Here is a 21,223-nt window from a genome sequence, read left to right as displayed (position 1 = left end):
TCGTAAACTAACCCTGTCAATTTCTGCTGCCAATTTTTTTATCTAAACTCTGAACAACAACTAATTTTAAATTTGCAAGTTGGAAGAGTACCGTATATTGAATAAAAGGCATAATTTTCTTTGTTTAACTCTAGGGTATCTCCAAACTCATAACCAGGAATGGAGAATCAATCTTCAAATGGCAGAATAGCAATGGAAGAGCAGCTAATCAGAGGGCGTGACATGGCAAACCAGTTACTTGAAGTAATTGCAAACGAGGAAGGGTCAAAGTCAGTATTACCAATTGCTGAAGATCTTGTTCGGAATGTACTGAGATCATTCACAAATACCCTTTTGTTCTTGAACACCAATAATGATCACTCCGATGAGGTGGTGGTGCCCATTCCTATCAGAGATATCTCTTCCTCCACAAACTGCACAAAGCCAGAGGGTCTGGATGAAACTTGCAAGAATATCAAAATTCTCAACACCAAAAATCGAAGAGCGTGCTACAAGAGAAAGTAAGAATCATATACATGACATTCTAGCTCTTTATATGCGATTATAATTGTTATCTAGCTTCTCTTTAAGATCTGATTAAACTACTTCAATGTAAATTCATGCCTGCACTACGTCTGATTTATAGATGTAAAATTGTGATAGTTGGTTACCGATTCTACCACCACTTTCATCATTGTAGTCAAAATATTTAACAATAAAACTAATATTTGAGAAGAAGAAAAAAGGAGACAAATTAGATTGATTGAAAACTGTATCATCCAAAATACAGTCCAAACTCCAAACAGCCGAGACAATTTGTGTTTTACAACACAAGTCCCTTTTGTCCTTCCTTCTAATTATGTGATTCAATTTTTAGGTTATATTAACCCCACCCTCGCTATTCTGAATTTAATGGGGAGGGGTTTTTTAATTTTGAGGTTATATTAAATTTTGTCCCTTCAATTTTAATAAAAATAGTCTCCAATTTCGTTGGTGGGTTAAATTTAAGGAGAATACAAGTCTCATATTGTACGAGACTTTATCTCATGCCATAGACATAAAACATGTGGAGTCCACACTTTAAAAAAAAAAGTAAAAAAATAAATAAATGTTAGTATAACTTTTGATGTGTGAATAGGATGGGTACGTTACCTCATGTAACATGAAAAAAACATACCCCTAAATTTAATATTGTTTACTGCTGCAATTGAATACCATGCTTTTACTTCCAAACATTTTTTAGTTAAAACTAATAGTATATATTGATAAATAAATAAAAAAGGTTCCCCTGATGCTTTTCAAGAAGTCAAAAGAATCATGATATTTCACAATTATTGAATATCAATTAAAGCCATTGTAGTTTTAGACTTCATTTGATTAGGTCGACCACAGCTGAGTGGACCATATTACACAATTATTGGATTGATTTGTGACAGTGTGTTAATTTCTCTTGTATAAATAATTTCACGAAGTTAAGATCTTTGTTTAAATTATTGGTCATGTTTAAAAATAGTTAAGTAATCAACCATTCTGTAATTGGAATTTTTGTCAGCAGATCAGTTGCACCAACTAGGGAGACGGAAAGCTCAATTCTGATTGAAGATGGCCATGCATGGAGAAAGTATGGACAAAAAATGACAATGAATGCCAAATATCTCAGGTATTCTACCAAAGTTTACATTTCAAAATACTCAGCTTCATGTATATTTGCATAACCTCCCCATCTAGAATCCTTCTCTCCTAAATGATGCATCCAATTAATATGATTGAAAAACGTGAACAGGAGCTACTACAGGTGTACTTACAAGAATGAACAGAAATGCCAAGCAATCAAACAAGTGCAGAGAATTCAAGAGAACCCTCCATTGTACCGGACAACATATTATGGTCATCACACTTGTGAATGCTCTCTTAACCATGAGATAATGTTGGAATCTGCTTCATCTTCTGCCTCTTCTGGATTACTATGCTTCAATAGTACCCTCCCCAAAAGCAAAGAACAACCGGTTTTTTCATCAACAAAACAGAAGTCTGCGGAAGTGATTGCAGATGACCAAATTAATCACAACCAATTGTCCTCACCAGATTACCTCCACCTTTTATGTGACTATGAACTTGATTTCAATTATACGAGGCATGTCACGATGCTATCATCCACCGATTCTGTTGAATTTCACAATGTTTAATGGCTTCTAGGTATGTTTTGGTTTCGGTCTACAATTTTTTTCTTAAAGCAAGTTAGTGGTGGTTTGCTTCATTTTCTCGGAACAGAGCTGAAATATGTCTGTATTCACTGCATGAAATAATTACGCTGCAATAATGAACATTGTTAGCATATTTCAAATATTACAATGACTGCACAATTCAAAAAGTAAAAAACTCTTCGGCTATGGAACTTATTTAGTATAAAAAACTTATATTTCTCTAACACCCCTTACACAAGAATTTATTGAATTTGAAAAGTGAAAAATGCATTAACCCTGATCTGTGTTAAAAAACTCTACAATATGGTATCAGAGCAGTTCCAACCTCCATCACCTTTTCGTTACTTTTTCGCTACATAGTTCCTAAAGTTGGGAACTGTGTCACCCTTTCCAAACTCCTATGTCCCATCTGTTTTCCCGCAACCCCTTTAATTTTATTTTTTTCAACAAAACCCATTTGTTCTAGTTGCTATTTTATAGGCTTTCAAATGTTTAATTTGGAGAAGTTTTTGTTCTTGTTGTGTATATATATTTGCTTGCCATGACATTTCCGTTGATGGTTATTCCACCAAACGACATTTCTGCTGATGTTATTTCTGCAAAGTCTTCTTATTTGGTCAAGTAAAATTTCAACCAGCTTTTTAGGTTGATGGTTATTCCAGTTATTTTGCTAAGTTGATTTTCCAGCAATGTTTATCTCTCTAACGTCTCGGGCATCCCTGAGTTGTCTTTTTAGCAATGTTTTGTGTGCTTTTTTTAGAAAAATATCGGGCAAGGAATTTTTTTATCTTCCTAGTTTGCTAGTTGGGTGTTGGTTGTCTTCATTCTCCAACTTGAAGGGAAATCTTAGGGATTAGAATAAAAGAATATTTAAATTATGTAAACTGCTTGTGATTTTATCCTTTTATTTGTTAGTTGATTATTTAACAATTTGTATTTGTGTGTCTATATTCAAAGTCTCTCCAATAATAAAAATAACTGTGATTCCATAAAATTTCAAATATGATGTGATATGACCATGTGTTGGAAGCTCAATGGATACCCTAACAAAGGAGCAGGTCGAGGATGGGGCAAAGGACGTTTAAATGGCAGAGCCAATACGAAAAGGGAACATGTTATGCATCATGAAGATCAACAAAATACAACGGCTCTCTTATGTTAACACCTGAACTTGTCGATCGTTTATTATCCTTGGTTGAGCAACCTCGTCCCACGGAAAAACTTTCTGGTAATACTAATCGTTGTAAAGCTTGGCTTATTGATAATGGCACATCCCTGTTCATGACAGGGATGCTTTCATCCCTCCATGATGTTCAAAAAATTGAACCTTTGCCTGTATTGTTGCTTAATGGGACAACCACTCATGTAAAATTGTAATGCAAGGAACAACCATTCTGAATACACATTTGAAACTGGATCGTGTGTTATATGTTCCAAACTTAACGTGCAATTTAAAATAATTTGGCCAACTTGTGACCTCGACGAATAAAAGTGTGTGACTTTCACTGACAAAGCTAGATTTGTGTAGGACTAAACCCTGAAGATGGAGACTAGCTTAGGTAAGATGTATGACGGAGTGTATGCTCTTGTGGAACAACAGGCAGTTGCAGCAACTATGCTCCCAAATAATGCAACGAATTTGTGGCACTAATTTTTAGACTATGCCTCTCATCAAGCTGTTATAATAAGGTAGATATAAGTTAAAAGATCCATAAATCTAATGGCTTAACGTTTTGAATTGAAATGTGGTATTAGAGCCCTTTGTTTTGGGTATGTTACTTAGGTCCATTTGATGAGTGGATGATAATCCTTCCTAATTTGGACTCCCCTTGGCTAATGCCAAACAATGGTATCAAAGTGAAATGGTGATTGGTGTTCAGATTTGTAAGGCTTCCAAATCCATGTTGAGGAATCAATACTCGAAGAAGCTTCCACTTAAAAAGGAGTTGATAATTACAGGACTCACACTTAAAGGGAAAGATTGTTGAGAATTCAAGTGTCAATGATAAAAAAATCTCACATCGGGAAGAAATGAGTCAAGCATGGTAAGTCAAAGGACCCATAAACCTAATGTCTTTAAGGCTTTGGGCTGAATTGTGAGATTCAAACTTATTACCACTTGGCCATGAATGTTGTAATATCACGTAAATAAATATTTCAACCAAAAAATTTAACTTTTTAGGTGAAAGCCAATTAATGATTTTATATTAATTTCTTTAACAATTCAAATGACCTAATTCCCTATAAAATTGATGGATATACGGTGTAAACAACTATTAAACATATAATAGGATATCATTAAGTAGTGATTTATTACCTCTCCACTAATATGACACATATATCAATGATGCACTAGACCTCGAACTTTGCTTCCTCTATTATATAGATAAATAAATGAATCAAAACTACGTAAAATGAATCAAGGTATAAAAGATTCAAGCTTTTACCACAAATGACTCTAAGAAATGTGTAGAACTCCACCAAGATTACAATCTCATGGTTTGGCAATACACTGCGAGTTGCTAATGGTAGTAAATGATCAATTATAAATCAAATGGCCATGATGATTTTTCAACCCTACAGATCTTTCGTGCCTCATCAACACATCTAGAAATGTGATTTGAGTAGCCATCTGGTGTAACATTTTCAAAGTTGCAAGAGACATTTTTTGGTATTACGTGTTAGTGAAAACAAAGCAAGGTAGGTGAAAAGTGATATTTTCACAGGTCCTCTAATGGTGTTTCTCTCACACACACAAAATACACAAGGAGTTCTCTAAATATACTTTTCTATTATTACTGATTCTGCCAAGCCACTTTTCAAGAGTTACAATGTACTTTTTATAAGCAACAGCAAATGATTAAGAATAATAATGACTAACATAGGAAATCTAAACATATTAATTATCCACTAACATATGCCTAGGGACACACCATAAACCAAAACAAAACCCTTCATATTTCTATTTTCTTTTATTTAAATTAAAGATTAACCTAACAAAACTCCCCCTTAATATTTAATATCTCTACCGTCCTTCATGCCCATCTTCTTCTTACAATTTTCTAACAGCAACGTCGACAGTGGCTTTGTAAAAATGTCACCAACTTGATCTTGGCTTGCAACATGATTTAGCTCCACTTTTCCTTCTTTAACTTGATCCCGGATAAAATGAAATTTAACATCAATATGTTTGCTCCGCTCATGATTGACCGGGTTCTTAGCTAACTCGATCGCGGACTTGTTGTCAACTCGAATCTCGGTTGGGCCGACTTGCTCCTGCTCCAGCTTGCTTAGCAAATTCCTCAGCCATATTGCATGGCAAACACACCAAGATGCCGCAACATACTCGGCTTCACATGTAGACAGGGTCACAATGGGTTCCTTCTTCGACACCCAAGAAAACGCCGTGTTTCCCATGAAGAACACATAGCCAGCCGTGCTCTTCCTATCATCAACATCTTCGCACCAATCACTGTCTGAATAACCCGTCAGTTTGTATTTGTCCGACTTCGAGTAATGAAGTCCTTGTGAGATTGTTACCTTCACATATCTCAGAATTCTCTTAGCCGCCTTCCAGTAAGTGTACCCCGGGTCTTCCATAAACCGATTTATGATCCCAACACTCAGACACTGTTAAGAACCTTTGAGATACACTACCCCAAAAGCTAGCTCAAAGGGTGGGAGTGCCCAAGTCCTTATAAAGGCCACATTAGTTGCCCACTTAATCAATGTGGGACTATATATCTCAACAGACACAGATCCGGCCTTGTACATGTCAAATATCTCAAACTTCCAACTAGACTCCGGTAGTAACTCGGATCAACTCTCTCTCCTCCATCATACTTCGAGAGTTTCAAACCGGGTTCCATTGGTGTTGAAACTGGGTTGCAGTTTATCATTTTGAACTTATTCAGAATATCTTTTGCATAAGCTTCTTGAGATACAAAGATCCCGGATTTGTCTTGTCTGACTTCCAGACCAAGGAAGTATCCCATCAGACCGAGATCCGTCATCTCGAACTCTTTTGTCATTTTCTTCTTGAAGTCTTTTATCATTCCTTCATCATTACCCAGAAAAATTAAATCATCAACATATAAGGCAACAAGTAAAATTTTACCTTCCTTCTTCTTTACATAGAGAGCATGTTCATACGTACACTGCTCAAATCCATCATTCTTAAAGTAATTATCAATCCTCGTGTTCTAGGCTCTTGGGGCCTGCTTCAAACCATATAAGGCTTTCTTTAATCTCAACACTTTTCTTTCTTCTCCGACTTTCATGAACCTCGAGATACACCTCTTCCTCGAGTACTCCATTAAAAAATGTCGATTTCACGTCCATCTGATAGATCGGCCATCCAAATTGGGCTGCTGGAGAAATCAACAGCCGTATTGTCTCCATTCTTGCCACGGGTGCAAACACCTCGTCATAGTCTACTCCAGCCTTCTGCTTATACCCTTTCGCCACTAGCCGGGCTTTGAATCTCTCTATCTCCCCCTTAGCATTCATTTTCTTCTTGTAGACCCATTTTACACCAATTGGCCGACTTCCCTTTGGTAGCTCGGCTAACTCCCACGTCTTGTTATTTTTTATCGCCTTCATTTCCTCCTCCATGGCAGATTGCCATTTCTCATCTCGGACAGCTTCCTCGAAGCTCAACTCCTCAGAATCTGCTAACAGACATATCAGGTGTGCTTCATTGGTTGAGTCATACAAATCTTGTAGGCTTCTCAATCTCGGTTGTCTTTGCTCTTCATCACTATCAGAGTCATTCGGATTCTCTGGAATCCGGGTCGAATGTTGTCCGACCTCAATTGATATGTGTCCGGGTTCCACATTGACACCGGATGGACTACTCCAGTCCCATCCATCTTCCTCATTTACTTTCACATCTCGGCTCACCAACACCCTTTTACTGACGGGGTCTAGCAACTTGTACCCCTTCGTCTTCTCATCATAACCAATGAACACGAACTTCTTACTTTTGTCTTCAAGCTTCGTCCTCAACTGATCCGGTATGTGTGCATACGCAACACTCCCAAAAATTTTAAAATGACCCACTGAGGGCTTCAAACCACTCCACGCTTCCTGCGGAGTTTTATCATTCAGACTCGAATGAGCACATCGGTTCTGCATGTACACTGCACACTGTACGGCTTTTCCCCAGAACTCCTTTGGCATGTTCTTTGTCTTCAACATGGATCAGACCATATCCAAGATAGTCCGGTTCTTTCTCTCAGCTACTCCATTCTGCTGGGGTGAGTATGGCGCGGTCAGAAACCGCCTTATCCCGTGTTCTTCACAATATCTTTTAAGCGCTATTGACACATACTCCCACCTCGGTCTGAACGGACCGATTTGATGTATCTTCCAGTTGTATTTTCAATCATCACTTTAAACCTCTTAAAGGTATCCAGCACCTCGGATTTTTCTTTCAGAAAATAAACCCAAGTCTTACGACTAAAGTCATCAATAAAAGAGACAAAATACCTTTTTCCACTGAAGGACCTCGGAGTTATGGGTCCACACAGGTCGGTATGAATAAGTTCCAGAGGCTGCTTAGCCCGGTATCTCGCCGTCCTTTGGAATGGGCTCCTTGCATGTTTCCCAATACGCAGTCCTCACAAAACTTTCCTTCAGAGTTTATCTTCGACAGTCCCACCACCATGTTCTTCTTCATCATCTCGGTTAGACCACCATAATGAAGGTGTCCAAACCGTCTATGCCACAAATCCATCTTACCTTCTACCCCGGCTTGCAGATATCCGACCTCCAAGCTCCTCACTTTCAGTTTGTACATCCTATTCTTCTCCATCTGAACTCGGGCTATCAACCGCCCTTGCTTATCTTTCAACAGTAGAACTCGGTCTGCATTAGAACCGATTAACCCTTCTCCATCAGTTGTCCAATGCTCAATATGTTACTCTTGAGCTCGGGCACGTAATACACGTCCTGAATCGTTCCAACCCGTCCGTCCCTTTGTAGAAAACAGACCGTACCACGACCTTTTACATCAATTTTGGACGCGTCTCCGAAAAAGACATGTCCGGCTTCCACCGTCCTCAATTCTTTGAACAAATGTTTGTAACCATACATGTGATTACTGGCACTAGTATCCAAGTACCACTCTGTCTCACTCTTCGAACTCGTTTCACCATGTGCTAACATCAGAACTCCTTCATCTCTTATCTCTCCTTCCGCAGCAAAGTTTGACGTCCCGTCAACTCTCCTTTCATCTCGGCAATCTTTAGCGAAGTGCCCAACTCGGCCACAGTTGTAGCATCTGTCCGAGTTGCAGTCCTTTGAGTAATGACCATACTTGCCACACTTATAACATTCTACATTACTTTGATTCGACCACCGGCCTCTTCCACCTCGGCCACGTCCTCTACCTCTCCAGTTTTGCTGACTCGGCTTAGCTCTTTCTTCATTTCTCACCTCATGACCTCGGCCACGACCACGTCGGCCATTTCCACGTCCAGCTCGTCCACGACCTCTACCTCGGACGTTCTGAGAATAGAACGCCTTCTCATCCTTAATGGTTTCTTTTGTCTGGAGTGCTTGCTCCAGCGACTCCTCCTTTTTCTTCTTCTTGCGTTGTTCATGCGCCTCAAGGGAACCTGCTAGCTCGTCAACAGAAAGCGTAGACAAGTCCTTGGACTCCTCGATTGCACACACCACGTTCTCGAAGTCGTCTGTCAATGACATCAGAATATTTTCTACTACTCTGGAGTCGGCTAACGCCTCTCCATTCCTCTTCAACTGGTTCACAACGGTCTGAACCCGGGTGATGAAGTCCGACACTCCTTCGGTCTCCTTCATTTTCATCCCCTCCAACTCTCCTTGAAGAGTTTGAAGTCTGACCTGCTTCACACGGTCAGCACCTTGGTAGACCGTCTCCAATATGTCTCAGGCCTCCTTAGCCGTCGTTGCGCCTCCAATCTTTTCAACACCACTGCTTTCTTCAACAGCTTGAAACATCATAAAGAGTGTTGTTGCATCCTTTGTTCTCGTCGCACTCAACTGCTTGAGTTGATTTGCTGAATATCCTTCTGTTGTTTCAGGTTCTACGAACCCATTTTGCACTAACCCCCAACTGTCATAGGCTCTTAGAAGAGCCTTCATTTGCATGCTCCAATTCTCGTAGTTGCCCTTTTTCAGGCGGGGCACTCGCAGACCATTACTCATATTCTCCATTGGCTCAAGCTCAGATACCAATTTGATATTTTCACAGGTCCTCTAATGGTGTTTCTCTCACACACACAAAATACACAAGGAGTTCTCTAAATATACTTTTCTATTATTACTGATTCTGCCAAGCCACTTTTCAAGAGTTACAATGTACTTTATATAAGCAACAGCCAATGATTAAGAATAATAATGACTAACATAGGAAATCTAAACATATTAATTATCCACTAACATATGCCTAGGGACACACCATAAACCAAAACAAAACCCTTCATATTTCTATTTTCTTTTATTTAAATTAAAGATTAACCTAACAAAAAGTTCCCTTATCACCCCGTCAAAGGTCACATTCTATCTCTTAGATCTTTTCAAGCCTAAACAAAAAGCAACTTCAGACTCTGTCAAAATGTATCCCTCATCCTTCAAGGTGTCTATCAGTTCAGAAAGTAGTAAAGAATAAAAAAATAGCTATGTTACCAGAGAGCCTACCTTGAAAAGCTCCATATGGTTTCAGCTTCTCAAGAACTAGAGTCAAAGCTGGTCAATGAATGCCTTTAACTACCTTTTTAATCTAAATAAATTAACAATTTTAAGGTGCTTAGTATCATATGAATGTTACGAAAAAAACAAGGGAAAAAACCAGCAATTTTCTCACATACATACCATTTCATGTCCACTAACTCAGTATCTCATTAATGCATGCTGCCTTACAAACATCAGAGGATTTATCTTGAGAAGAAGTCAACATACATTTGATTCCAAGGATATTATGCATCAGAACAGATTTAATAAATGAAATAGACCAGAAAAAATTAGGAAGCCAAGTATGATACACCAAAATTAAAAACATTTAAATTATGATAACACACCTTAAGCTTTAGATGTGATACACCAAAATCCTCAACAGCAGAAACCATCCACAAAATTCCCTCAATAAGAACCTTAGGATTCTTATGCTCCTTCATGATCTTGTAGAGCAACAATCAAAATAAGAGTTTTTGAAACATTATTTATTAACACATAAAGATAAGCAAAATCAAAATAATAGACACCGTCAAAAAGATACAGTAAACCTACATTTTGTACAAATTCCAACATAAGTCCCAATTTACCTAACAGAATTTGATCACAAAAATAAAACACTTGTTCCATAACACATGTGAGCCTGTGTTACAACATCTTATTCATCTATAAGCCCATTTACTCTGGTGGTAATATCAGAGTCACAAACATCCAATATCTGCAACGTGGATCTCCAAACTTATTTTCTGCTATCTTATTTTTTTACTCCAATCAAATTTTTGCAACATTTAAATTTTCAACAAAAAACTAAACAATTTAAAATATTAAAAATTATAAAGGGTAGATCAGACACCAAACAGTTAGAGAATTTATGGAGATTCAGTGATAGTACTTACAAGATACAAATCTACATAATCAAGCTGCAAGTCTCTCAAAGTCCTTTCCAATACTAGCTATACATCTTCAGGAGCATGATCAGTATTCCTGTAGATCATCTCAAATCCTTGAGTTCTAAACAGTTAAGAGTAACAAATACATGAATCTACCAGCATTATTAAATTATAATAAACATTGAAACCAAACTAATTAATCTAGAATCTAATGAAAAACCAGAGTTTAGAAGTAATCCACATATCCTCATGCTTCGCTACACCCTCCTCAAACCACATCTTCAACACAGAGCCAATTAGCAATAGAAAGAACGCATCATTCTTTTCTCACATAAGACACAACCAAAATACTTCTTTTAATCATTTACTATCAAATAGCTAGTTAATGCTTTTGAATCAAGATAATACAAACACCAAACGAACACAACACAAACAAATAAACACCTAGTTGTGAGAATTACCTCCTTCTTATTGCCATAGATTTGAGCACAATCAATGTGGCGGTAACAACCTGTACCAAATTGATTAATCAAATATCATTATATTGAAATACGAGATTTCCAAACCTTGTAAGTGTGAAAATGATAACATATTAGCTAAAAAAAATGCTAATAGAAACAAAAAGATTAGTTAGTAGAGTGATTAATAGTACTGACAAACATCTAACAAATTGAAGAAGCCCTATCAAATTCAACATAAATAACTTTAAAAGGGAAAAAAGAAAAAAAAAAATAAAAGAAAAAAGGGAATCTGAAAGTATGAATAAGGATTATGGGGAAACCTTGATGGCAGCAGAAACATCTTCACCGACGAGGCAAGGATCGGACTGCCATGTTCCCAAACGGACTGAAGGGATCTTAGCGCCGGTGTAGAGATCGAAGAACGGATCGACATTTCTCGGTATCCAAACAGCCTGTAAACCTGAGCGAGAAAATGCTTCTTTGGCTTAGCTTTAGAATTTTGCTGCATGCTGCAATATGGAGGGAATGGTAATGCTAATGTTTGAATAAGAGAGGTAACATTGTAGCTGCTCAGTGGGTAGTTAGGGCTAAGGCCTAGGAGCGAGAGGGTTTTAGGAAATATAATTTTTTTTTTTTAAAAAGTAGAAATATAATTTTTTTTTAAAATTCTTTATTGTATTTCGGAACAGGGCAGAATATTGTAACAATCAATTAATGTTATTACTAATCAATTTTATCGTTAGATGGATTATGTTGATCCAATGGTTATATTTATTTATTTTTATTTTTATCTTTGTATAGTTATGATTCTTCAAATTTATTGTGAAAGTATTAAATATGAGAAATCATAACCATACAAGAGTATAAATAAATATAAAGTATTAAATATGAGGAATCATAATCATACAAAGATGAAAATAAATATAAACGTTGGTTCAACATAATCGATATAACGGTGAAATTGATTGGTAGTAATATTAATAGTAACACTAATTAATTGTTACAATATTCTTCCTCTTTCATATGTGAAAAGTGAATATAAATTATTAAAAAAAACATAATATATATTTTCAAATAATTTAAAATAGTAAAATATAATGTTAAATTATGGAGATTTAAAAACTGCCAAATATTAAATTATTTAGTCAAGATTTTTTTGACCTATACTAGAAACCCTCCAGTAATTACCCTTTTTTTTTTGTAGTGAACCTTTTCTTGGTCAAACAAACACTGCACAAAAAAAATAAAAATAAAAAATATTGAAAAGTGAATTTGCAGCCAACTGTCTAGCCAGGATCAGCAATTGGAAAAGAAAGGAGTGTTGAAAAGGAAGGGGAAGACTCAGATCGATACAGAGACCATTGTATCAAAATTTTGTCAAGAAATTAGAGAGAACATAGAGCCTAAGACAAGAAGAAAAAGTCTGTGGAGCATCATAAAATCAAGAGTAAATACTCACTTTGGTTCTCAGCAAATTTTACAACGCTCGTTTTAGTCTCCAGCAAATAAAAAGGTCTATCGTGGTTCCTAAAAAATTCAAAATGGATCAATTTAGTTGAAATCGTGGTCCTCATAAATTCAAAAAAGATCCATATTAGTCCGACTAAAATGGGTCCATTTTGAATTTCTTAAAAAATATGATAAGCCTTTTTAGTTGTTAGGAACTAAAGCGGACATCATAAAATCTGACAAAGACCAAAAGAATGTATTTACTCTAAAATCAAAAAACAAAGCTCAATCTCCTTAAATCCCTAAGTAGGACTAATACACACATCTCTAGAATTCTCCACTCCACCTACTAATGGAACTAACACTCTCTGCAAATCCAACACAAACAACGTTCCTCACCTTAATTGAACTGTCGTTGCCACCATCTTCGTCCACCCACCGTGAATGTAACTGGACCTCTGTCTTAGATCTCTCTACATTGTCCACATTTGCCAAACCGTAAACCCGAAAAAATATTTATATCTTTGTCATTTTTATATTTAATTTTAGCAGAATTTCACTCAATAATACAAAAATATTTAAAGAAGATAAAAACAAAATATGTTCCTACCATTTCTCATTGACAAAGTAATATGCTTAATTGAGTAAATAATTGTCCTTGGAATTTGAGAAGGCACTTGTCTCGTTAACAATACAATACATATAATAATTGAATAATTAATTCATTAATTATCCTTTGGGTGGCTCTGTCGTCAGAGCTTGAGGCCCTTACGTAAGCCTCATGACCTCATTCTGAGATATTATTGGTCGCGATTCCGCGCACGTTGTGTTGGAACGTGGAAAAGTCGGTTTTAGCACTTGCACTTGTCGAATATGTCTTGAGATTCCTAATTAAAAGTTAAACTTAATTATTTTTCTAATTGCAGATTGTGGCCTTATAACTAGGGTTTGTGAGTCAGCCTTTCGGATCGCAAGAAGGCATCAGATGCTGGTAGAAGTAAGCTCACAATACAACCTAACTTCGAATGCTTCCAATTCCCCGTATTTTAGTTACTAATAAAGTCAATAATTACAAGCTCAAGATAAATAGTTGCAATACATGTCACAATTCCTAACGTTGTACTCGATTAGTTTACATTTAATCATCCCCCATATTTTAGTTATTAGTAAAGTCAATAATTAGAAGCTCAAGATGAATACTTACCATACATGTCACAATTCCTACGCGTAGCTATTTGTGCTAATATAGTGTGATTAAGTTTAATCCCCCTATAAATAGATTAGCACAGCTCCCTAGGTCAGAATTACCACTCCTATATATGCCTCCATTTCTGAGTTTGACACTCTCATGCTTGCCACCCCATTTCCTTGGAGAAAAATCATCAAAACTCACTCCTTTTCCTTGAATCTTCCCTCTAAATCATTGTAAACACTTGGTATAGTGCATTGTGAGGTTGAAGGTCAGTTTTTGCTGGTTGTGGGTTCTGTTTAGGGAGGTTTAAGGTACTATTTTCTGAGTTGTTGGAGAGGAGACCTTTTCTTGGCATTTTGAGCTTCAAGGTGTGACCTTTGAAGAGAAAGAACCATTGTGGTGTGTCATTTTTGTGCACCTACAAAGTCAGAACCTTTGGAGCTGTTGTAAGAGCTCCAATAGCCATTGTACCTCTGTTTTGAGCTTGGGTAAGCTTCACCACCTTTGATAATGAGTTTTCATTGCTTAAAGGTTGAGTCTTGGCATGTTAATGGGTTAAATAAGTAACCAACCTGAACATGAACCTTAAAGTGAATAAAAATGCATGCTTGGACGTCCAAATGGGTTAAAAATGCTACCTTGAGAGTGATATCTCGCGAAATGTAGAAACTGAATTCTGTCGCGAAATATCCGAATATGGTATCTGGATATTGATATCCGGATATGGGGTCCTGAGATATCCGAATATGGATATCCGGATATGATATCCAAATATGCATATCCGGATATTGATATATGAATATGCCCCCGACATATATCCGGATATTCTGGGTTTTCGAGGACAGTAAGGGTACCATTCATAAAGAATGACATTTTAGGTTTGTGAACCCATGATTGGTCATTGTGGACTTCTGTAATAACTAAACTAAATCAGAATCAAAGTGATTAAGGGCTTATGGCTTTGTGAGAAGCCTAAAGGCATGAAACGTAAAGGAAATGCGTTGTCTTTATGTCTTATGCTTGTAGGGTATAAATATTGATATGATTGTTGGTCTAAAACAGATTGTGATCTTGCTGTTTGTGGACTTTGAGCTTGTGTGGACTCTTGGCTTGGATAGTTAGCTTGCAAGGTAAGCTTCCGTGTCCTCGATTTAGCCAATGTTGGTTCTACCATACCCCATGGGGGAATGGTTTCTATGCATGATGTGTTTTCATGTATTGATTTATTGAAATGCTTTTGAGCTGTTAAGTGCAAATGCCTATGATATGTATGTGGTGTTTGCCTAGACGGGATTATGATCATGTGGGCAGGTATGGCATTGGCGTGTACTCTTGTGGGTTGTAGACGTACGTACAACCTACACTTCCTCTGATCAGTAGAATTGTTAACACACATGACATGATGATATGCTGCATTGCACTGATTTTGGAACTTATATGATTATTATTATGATGTTGTTGTTGAGACTGCTGTTGGGCTTGTTGCCTTATTTGGTGAGCATGGGGATTATCCATGCCACATTGATTGACTATGTTTTATTTAGATTCGACTTGTGTTAATGTATCAGGATTATGTCCGTACTACGTGTTGTAGATATGTGATTTAGATACTCGCCTTTATTTATATATATTGAGGTTATTCAGTGTAGCTAGTTGTCTATTTGCAATTTACATACAGGCAATATTTTAAAAGTGATTTAAGTAATCAACTTGGTAATTGATAATGACGTCATAATTGAAAAGAAAAAGTTATTCCGCATTTTTAATTAAGCGTGACTTAATACGATGACATGATAACAAACCGGGTATACATGGGGTGTTACAAATATCGTGGAAGAAGAATATGATTCGACTTAGGGTACAGACAATGATGAGGATAAAATGGATGACAGACTATTTCCAGATACCGACTCATAGAATACCGACATGGAAGATGATTTTGATACTAAACCATCTTCACCTGTCATCCCAAGAAATGTCACAATATGCCCTTTATAACACCTCGTATTTCTAAATGTTGATTATATATAATAAAGTGAATTAAAAGAGAAGGATTAGTGAAAATCCTGAAATTAGGGCCAAATTATGTAAAAGGGCAAAATGGTAATTTACCAAACACGTATCCTAGGCAAGAAAAAAATTGAGTAGAAGGTCTCCAATGGCAAAAATAATGCAATAAATGGATTCAGGACGAAAAATTGAGTGGATAGGCAAGTTTCGAAAAATTTCATGAATAGTGATTTTACCGGTGTAAAATACTGCGGTATAATTGTACTGATAAGCGTGAAAATGTGATCAGTATTTTTAGGAAATAAAAATATGACGTGTACGAGAAAAATACGTAGGTTATGAATTTGTGGGTTAAATTAGGTGATTTAAGAAAGTTAAATGACATGTGGGACCCACTTAAATAATTTAAGCGACAAAAGGACAAAGCTTCACTCAAAAATCTAATTTCTCTCTCCTCTTTCCCTTCTTCCTCCCGTGGGTTTCTCCATTGTTAAGGGTTAGTGAGCTTTTCAATTGCAACTCCCTTTTCTAGCCACTTTTGAGAGAAACTTCCAACTACAAAGTTGTTCCCCTTGAGATTGTGAGTGACTTCCATGTAGAGTGCATCTTGTGGGAATCATTGTGGAGGGAGATATACCCCTATTTCAGCCACGAAAATGTTAGCATTTTGGGGAATTTTTGGAATTTTTTGTGTTGAACCATTGGTTGGAGAACACTCCCTTGGACTATTGGAGGTTATTGGTGGTAAGATTTCTCACTCTCGTTAAGTTTTCATGGAGATCATAATGATGATGATTGATGCAATAAAATTTATTGTAATTTGGAAAATTGTAACTTAGGAAATTTTGGAGTGTGATGCATGAGTTCATGAAAATTCCATGTTGTAGGAGTGTGTAAGTTGAGTTGTGAATCATGGGTATGAATTAATTATAGGATTAAAGGATGTGTATGAGTGTTGAAATGAATTGAAAACCTTGGTATGTGCTTCCTTGATGAATTCGAACCATATGTGTTTGGTGGGGGAAAGTTGATGTGAAATTATGGTTTAATCAATGGTTCATGCTTTAGTGCATAATTGATAGATTGATGATTTAGTGGATAATTGGTGGGTTGATGAATTAGCTTGATGATTCAAGTGGTAAAGATAATTGAATTAAATGGGAAAGGGCCATTAGGCCTAAATGGCTAAAATTAGTGATAGGTCTTGTGAAATTGATGAATTGTTTGCAATTGATTGATGGTCATTGTTGTTGATCATTTAGGGTGCCTCTCACGGATTCAATAGAAGTGGATTAAGCTTGGAGCTTACGTTGAGGAGCATTGGCTTCGGAGTGAGGTAAACCTTTGGAACTTGGGTTTAGTCCCTTGTGTGCTCCACCGCACCTAGTGAAAGGTTGTGGTTGGATTTTGTGCTTTTGACATGTGTGAATACGTATGTTCATGCATTATTGCTTGATTGTGTGACATGCTTGGAGCATGTTGTGTGAAAAATTGTGTGGTCTCTGGCCAGTAGATGTGTGTTGGTTTGGACTTCCGCTGGAGATATCCTTTGGGAATTCCGGTCGGGTTTTGCTGTGGGGCCGACTCTGGGAGCGGTACCAGGATGATCCAAACGTGGGACTTCCGCTGGATAGGGCTCATGAGGAGTTCCAGTTGGGTTTTGGCATGGGGTCGTTTCATCCATGGGAGAGGCACCAGGAAGATTCCGGGAGTTATATGATGGGGTCCTTGAACGAAATCCTGATGTGGATGTTCTTGGATTTGTCCCCAGTTGTTTATGATATTGTATGTAATGAATTTTTACATAATGTTATTTGTTGCACATTGAGTGAGCCATGGGGTGGAGTGATCTTCTAGTACCCTTGGTTTACTGAGATATATTTGTATATCTCACCCCGCGTTTGGGGACACCATTTCAGGTTAGGTTGAGCATGGAGGAGTAGAGCACGAGGTGCATATGAAGGGCATGACATATTGAAGGATTCCATTTGATGCACATAGCATAGTGTTTAGTAATTGGACTTAGGTTATGAACATATTGCCATGCTTTTGCATGTCATGACCATATTTAAGTCTTTGGAAATTGATGTATATATATATGCCTCTTATTTTATATTTGTAATTTGGTGAGCATGGGACTTGTCCATGGCCACATATTTTGTGTTTTGAGGTATTTGGAGTCTTATGTTGTAAAGTGTCCATTTTGATGTTTAAATGGCCTTGGAATTGAGAATTATTGTAATTGATGCATTATATAAAGAATATGCATGATGGAAGGGCCTAGAGCCTACATTAGTATTAGTGTAAGGTGTATATTGAGTATTAAGGTGTTATGAGTAAGTTACATCACCCATTTAGTGCATTAAAAGCTGACAAAATGCAATTCTGCAGTTAAAGAATCGATTCCCTCTTGAAAGGAATTGATTCCCAACATCACAGTAGCCTAAATTTTGCGTGCTCTGTTTCAAGGAATCGATTCCTCAAAACAGGGGAGGCAAATTTTAGCTACTGACTTCTACAGTAACTGCTTGGAATTGATTCCTTGAGGTTGGGAATCGATTCCCACTGTGAAAAATTTGAAAATGTGTCATTTTATCACCTAGAATTAATGGTATTACTTGGAGGGGTTATGATTAATAAGTTTTATGCTTCTGCATGTCTTGCAATTACAATTACGGTGTTGTTTTTAATTGATTACGGAAATGTTTAAGGTTTAAAAATAATGATGTAAAAAAAGAAAAAAATTTACCCGTAATTTAATTAACTCAATTACTGTGATTGTAACTGCGCTTAATACCATATGTAATGATAACATTTCTGGTACGTAACAGGCTGTTACATTCTATGGTATCAGAGCAGTTTCTTTGGGAACTCTGATTGTTGTATGATTGGGTTAAGTGTTGTATAGTTGTATGTAGACTCTTATTGATTACTGCATATGTGATTCCTTAGTGTGGGTCTGATCAGCCCATTCCTTAGTGTTATATGTGTGGTCATCATGTGAAGCCTGTATGGCAACCCTGGAGCACCTAATGTCAGTCCTTAGCCTGATGTTGTGGCTGCAGTGTTGACTGCTCCTCGGACGGAGACGGTTGTAAGTAAGTTATATGGTGTTGAGGACTTAGTGAGAATAATTTGTAGGTATGTCTAATCCTTTTAGGCAGAATGCTACCATAGTTGAAATTGTGGTCTTGTGGGTAGTAAGTATAACTGAAATGAGTTGATATCATGATGACAGTGTGGGTAAATACTCCCTATATATATGGAGTAGTAAAGTCATTAGGTACATATGGATTTAATGGTATAACTTTGACTTGGTGGGTGACTTGGAACCTCGATAAACTCTTGGAAAATTGAATCGGATGCTTGTATGTAAGTTTAGATACATTAAGGTTAGATAAGAAGGTTATAAGTCCCTTGTGAAGGGCATACACTTGAATGAATTAAGATGTTTAGACGTAGAAATAATTTGAATCTTTGAAATCTAAGTTGAGGAATTTGAGTACCTTGGAAAGACTATGATAGTGATGTGTTAGGTACTTCAATGTTGGAATATGGAATTTTAGTCCATGATGATTTAATCTTGCTTGGACATAAGTGAGGATACCAAAATGTATATAGAGTACAATGTAGGAAGTTGAGAAAAATCTACCATGGATGGCATTGGACAAGGTTTATTGAGAGTTTGATTGTCCATAATGGAAAAATGGTTTGACTTGGCAAATGTGTCAGGAAGGAAACAAATGTGATATGGGAAAGTATGACTAAAAGTTATGCACTAAGAGTATGAGTATGTTTTTATAATGTCGGATAGTTGTGATTTTGTTATTATGTGACCTGATTATATGTGTGCATTAAGGTGTAAGATTTTACTTGGAAATGGCTCCTTGGTAGAAGTTCAAGTGGTATAATGCATAAGAGAATTGAATGGATGTCTCTTGGAAATCTCAAAGAACGAATATCGTATTTTAAAATAGCATAATTGCTAGTGGATAATTGTAATGTATTGTGAATAATACCTAATAGCCTGATGGCCTATATACATACTCTGAGGAATAGATGGATAATAATCATGTGATGGCCTAGTGCCAGTATATATATATATATATATATATATATGTATGGGCTTATCGTTTTTCAAGCTGCTTGAGATAATATTATCTCCGGCTACTAAATCATAACCTCACAAAGATGGATCAACGGTGATAAAGGAAGAGAGAGAAAAAAGGAATCATAACCATTCAAAGGTAAATAAATTAATATAAGAAAATAAATAAACAAAACGACGTAGTTTTGGGATGGCCGGAGATAACATTATCTCAAGCAGATTGAGAAATATTTTTCCCTATATATATATATATATATATATATCCATATATATATGTACACCTTGTGATGGCTTGAGCGCCTAAATATTCGTGTGTAATAAATTATTAAAATTTTGGTAAAAGGACAATGATGTCGAATAAAATCCCCGATGATGGGAAGTATCTGAAGAGATTGTCTCTTGGGAGTGTCATTGGACGCTCAATCTGGTATGGGATGCATTAAGGAGTCCTGGTGTGCAAGTTACACGATGACATACATGTGTTGTAGTAACGTGACTAATGAAATAGTCCTGGGCTTCCCTTTGGGGATTGGATCCTAAGAGGTGTTGCTCTTGGAAGTCCCAGGCAGACACCGCTCGAAGTTGAGACTCACCTGGTGATCTCGGTGAGCGAACTGCGTGGACTAGTAAATGATGGCATTCCTCGCGATGTATTGAAGCTTTGACAGACAAATTGGTGGTATTTTCAATGTAATAGATATTCTACAACCCCAAAGAGGAGGGGGGTGATCAAGAAAATTGATGGGTTGCTCTACAGTGTTGAGCATAGGTTGTATGGGCCATAATAGATAATGGATTAGAACTGTAACAGGATACGAGAATTATTAAGAGTTGGAAAATAGGTGCAGAATTATGAGAAAGAAGCTGGAATCATGTAATGATGATTATGTTATGGACTAGGTCTGATGACTAGTCAAGTTAAATGAGTAGACCATTCGTGGAAAGGAACATACCCAGGAAGTCATAGTGAATTATGCATAGGTGTGATATAATTATTATACCATTACTTCTATAATGAGGATAGCCTCATGTGTTTATACAAAACACATTTTGCCGTTATATACGGATATGAAATTTCCTGTGCACTGGGTGCCCATTATCTAATTTAATATGGTTATCTCTGTGCGGCTTATGTGCCCAGAGAATATTATTATCTCTGTGCGGCTTATGTGCCCAGAGAATATGGTTACCTCTGTGCGGCTTATGTGCCCGGAGGG

At 36.9% G+C, this 21,223-nt stretch overlaps 1 protein-coding gene and 1 pseudogene across 1 annotated transcript; one reads left to right on the top strand and one right to left on the bottom strand.

Annotated features, from left to right (window-relative positions):
• Positions 1–159: 159 nt before the first annotated feature.
• Positions 160–2,278, top strand: LOC133306121 (WRKY DNA-binding transcription factor 70-like). The gene is made up of 3 exons (XM_061506398.1): positions 160–500; positions 1,535–1,639; positions 1,763–2,278. The coding sequence occupies exons 1-3, from the start codon at positions 160–162 to the stop codon at positions 2,163–2,165; spliced, it is 849 nt and encodes a 282-aa protein (XP_061362382.1). The 3' UTR covers positions 2,166–2,278.
• Positions 2,279–9,092: 6,814 nt separating this feature from the next.
• Positions 9,093–13,907, bottom strand: LOC133306116 (uncharacterized oxidoreductase YJR096W-like; annotated as a pseudogene).
• Between the last annotated feature and the right edge of the window lie 7,316 nt (positions 13,908–21,223).

This window comes from Gastrolobium bilobum, unplaced genomic scaffold, assembly GCF_033153095.1.
Source record: "Gastrolobium bilobum isolate Gb01-03AN ecotype WA unplaced genomic scaffold, APGP_CSIRO_Gbil_v1 utg1129, whole genome shotgun sequence".
Lineage (NCBI taxonomy): Eukaryota > Viridiplantae > Streptophyta > Magnoliopsida > Fabales > Fabaceae > Gastrolobium > Gastrolobium bilobum.
The sequence above is the reverse complement of the archived record's forward strand: the minus strand, read 5'-3'. Positions and strand labels throughout refer to the sequence as shown.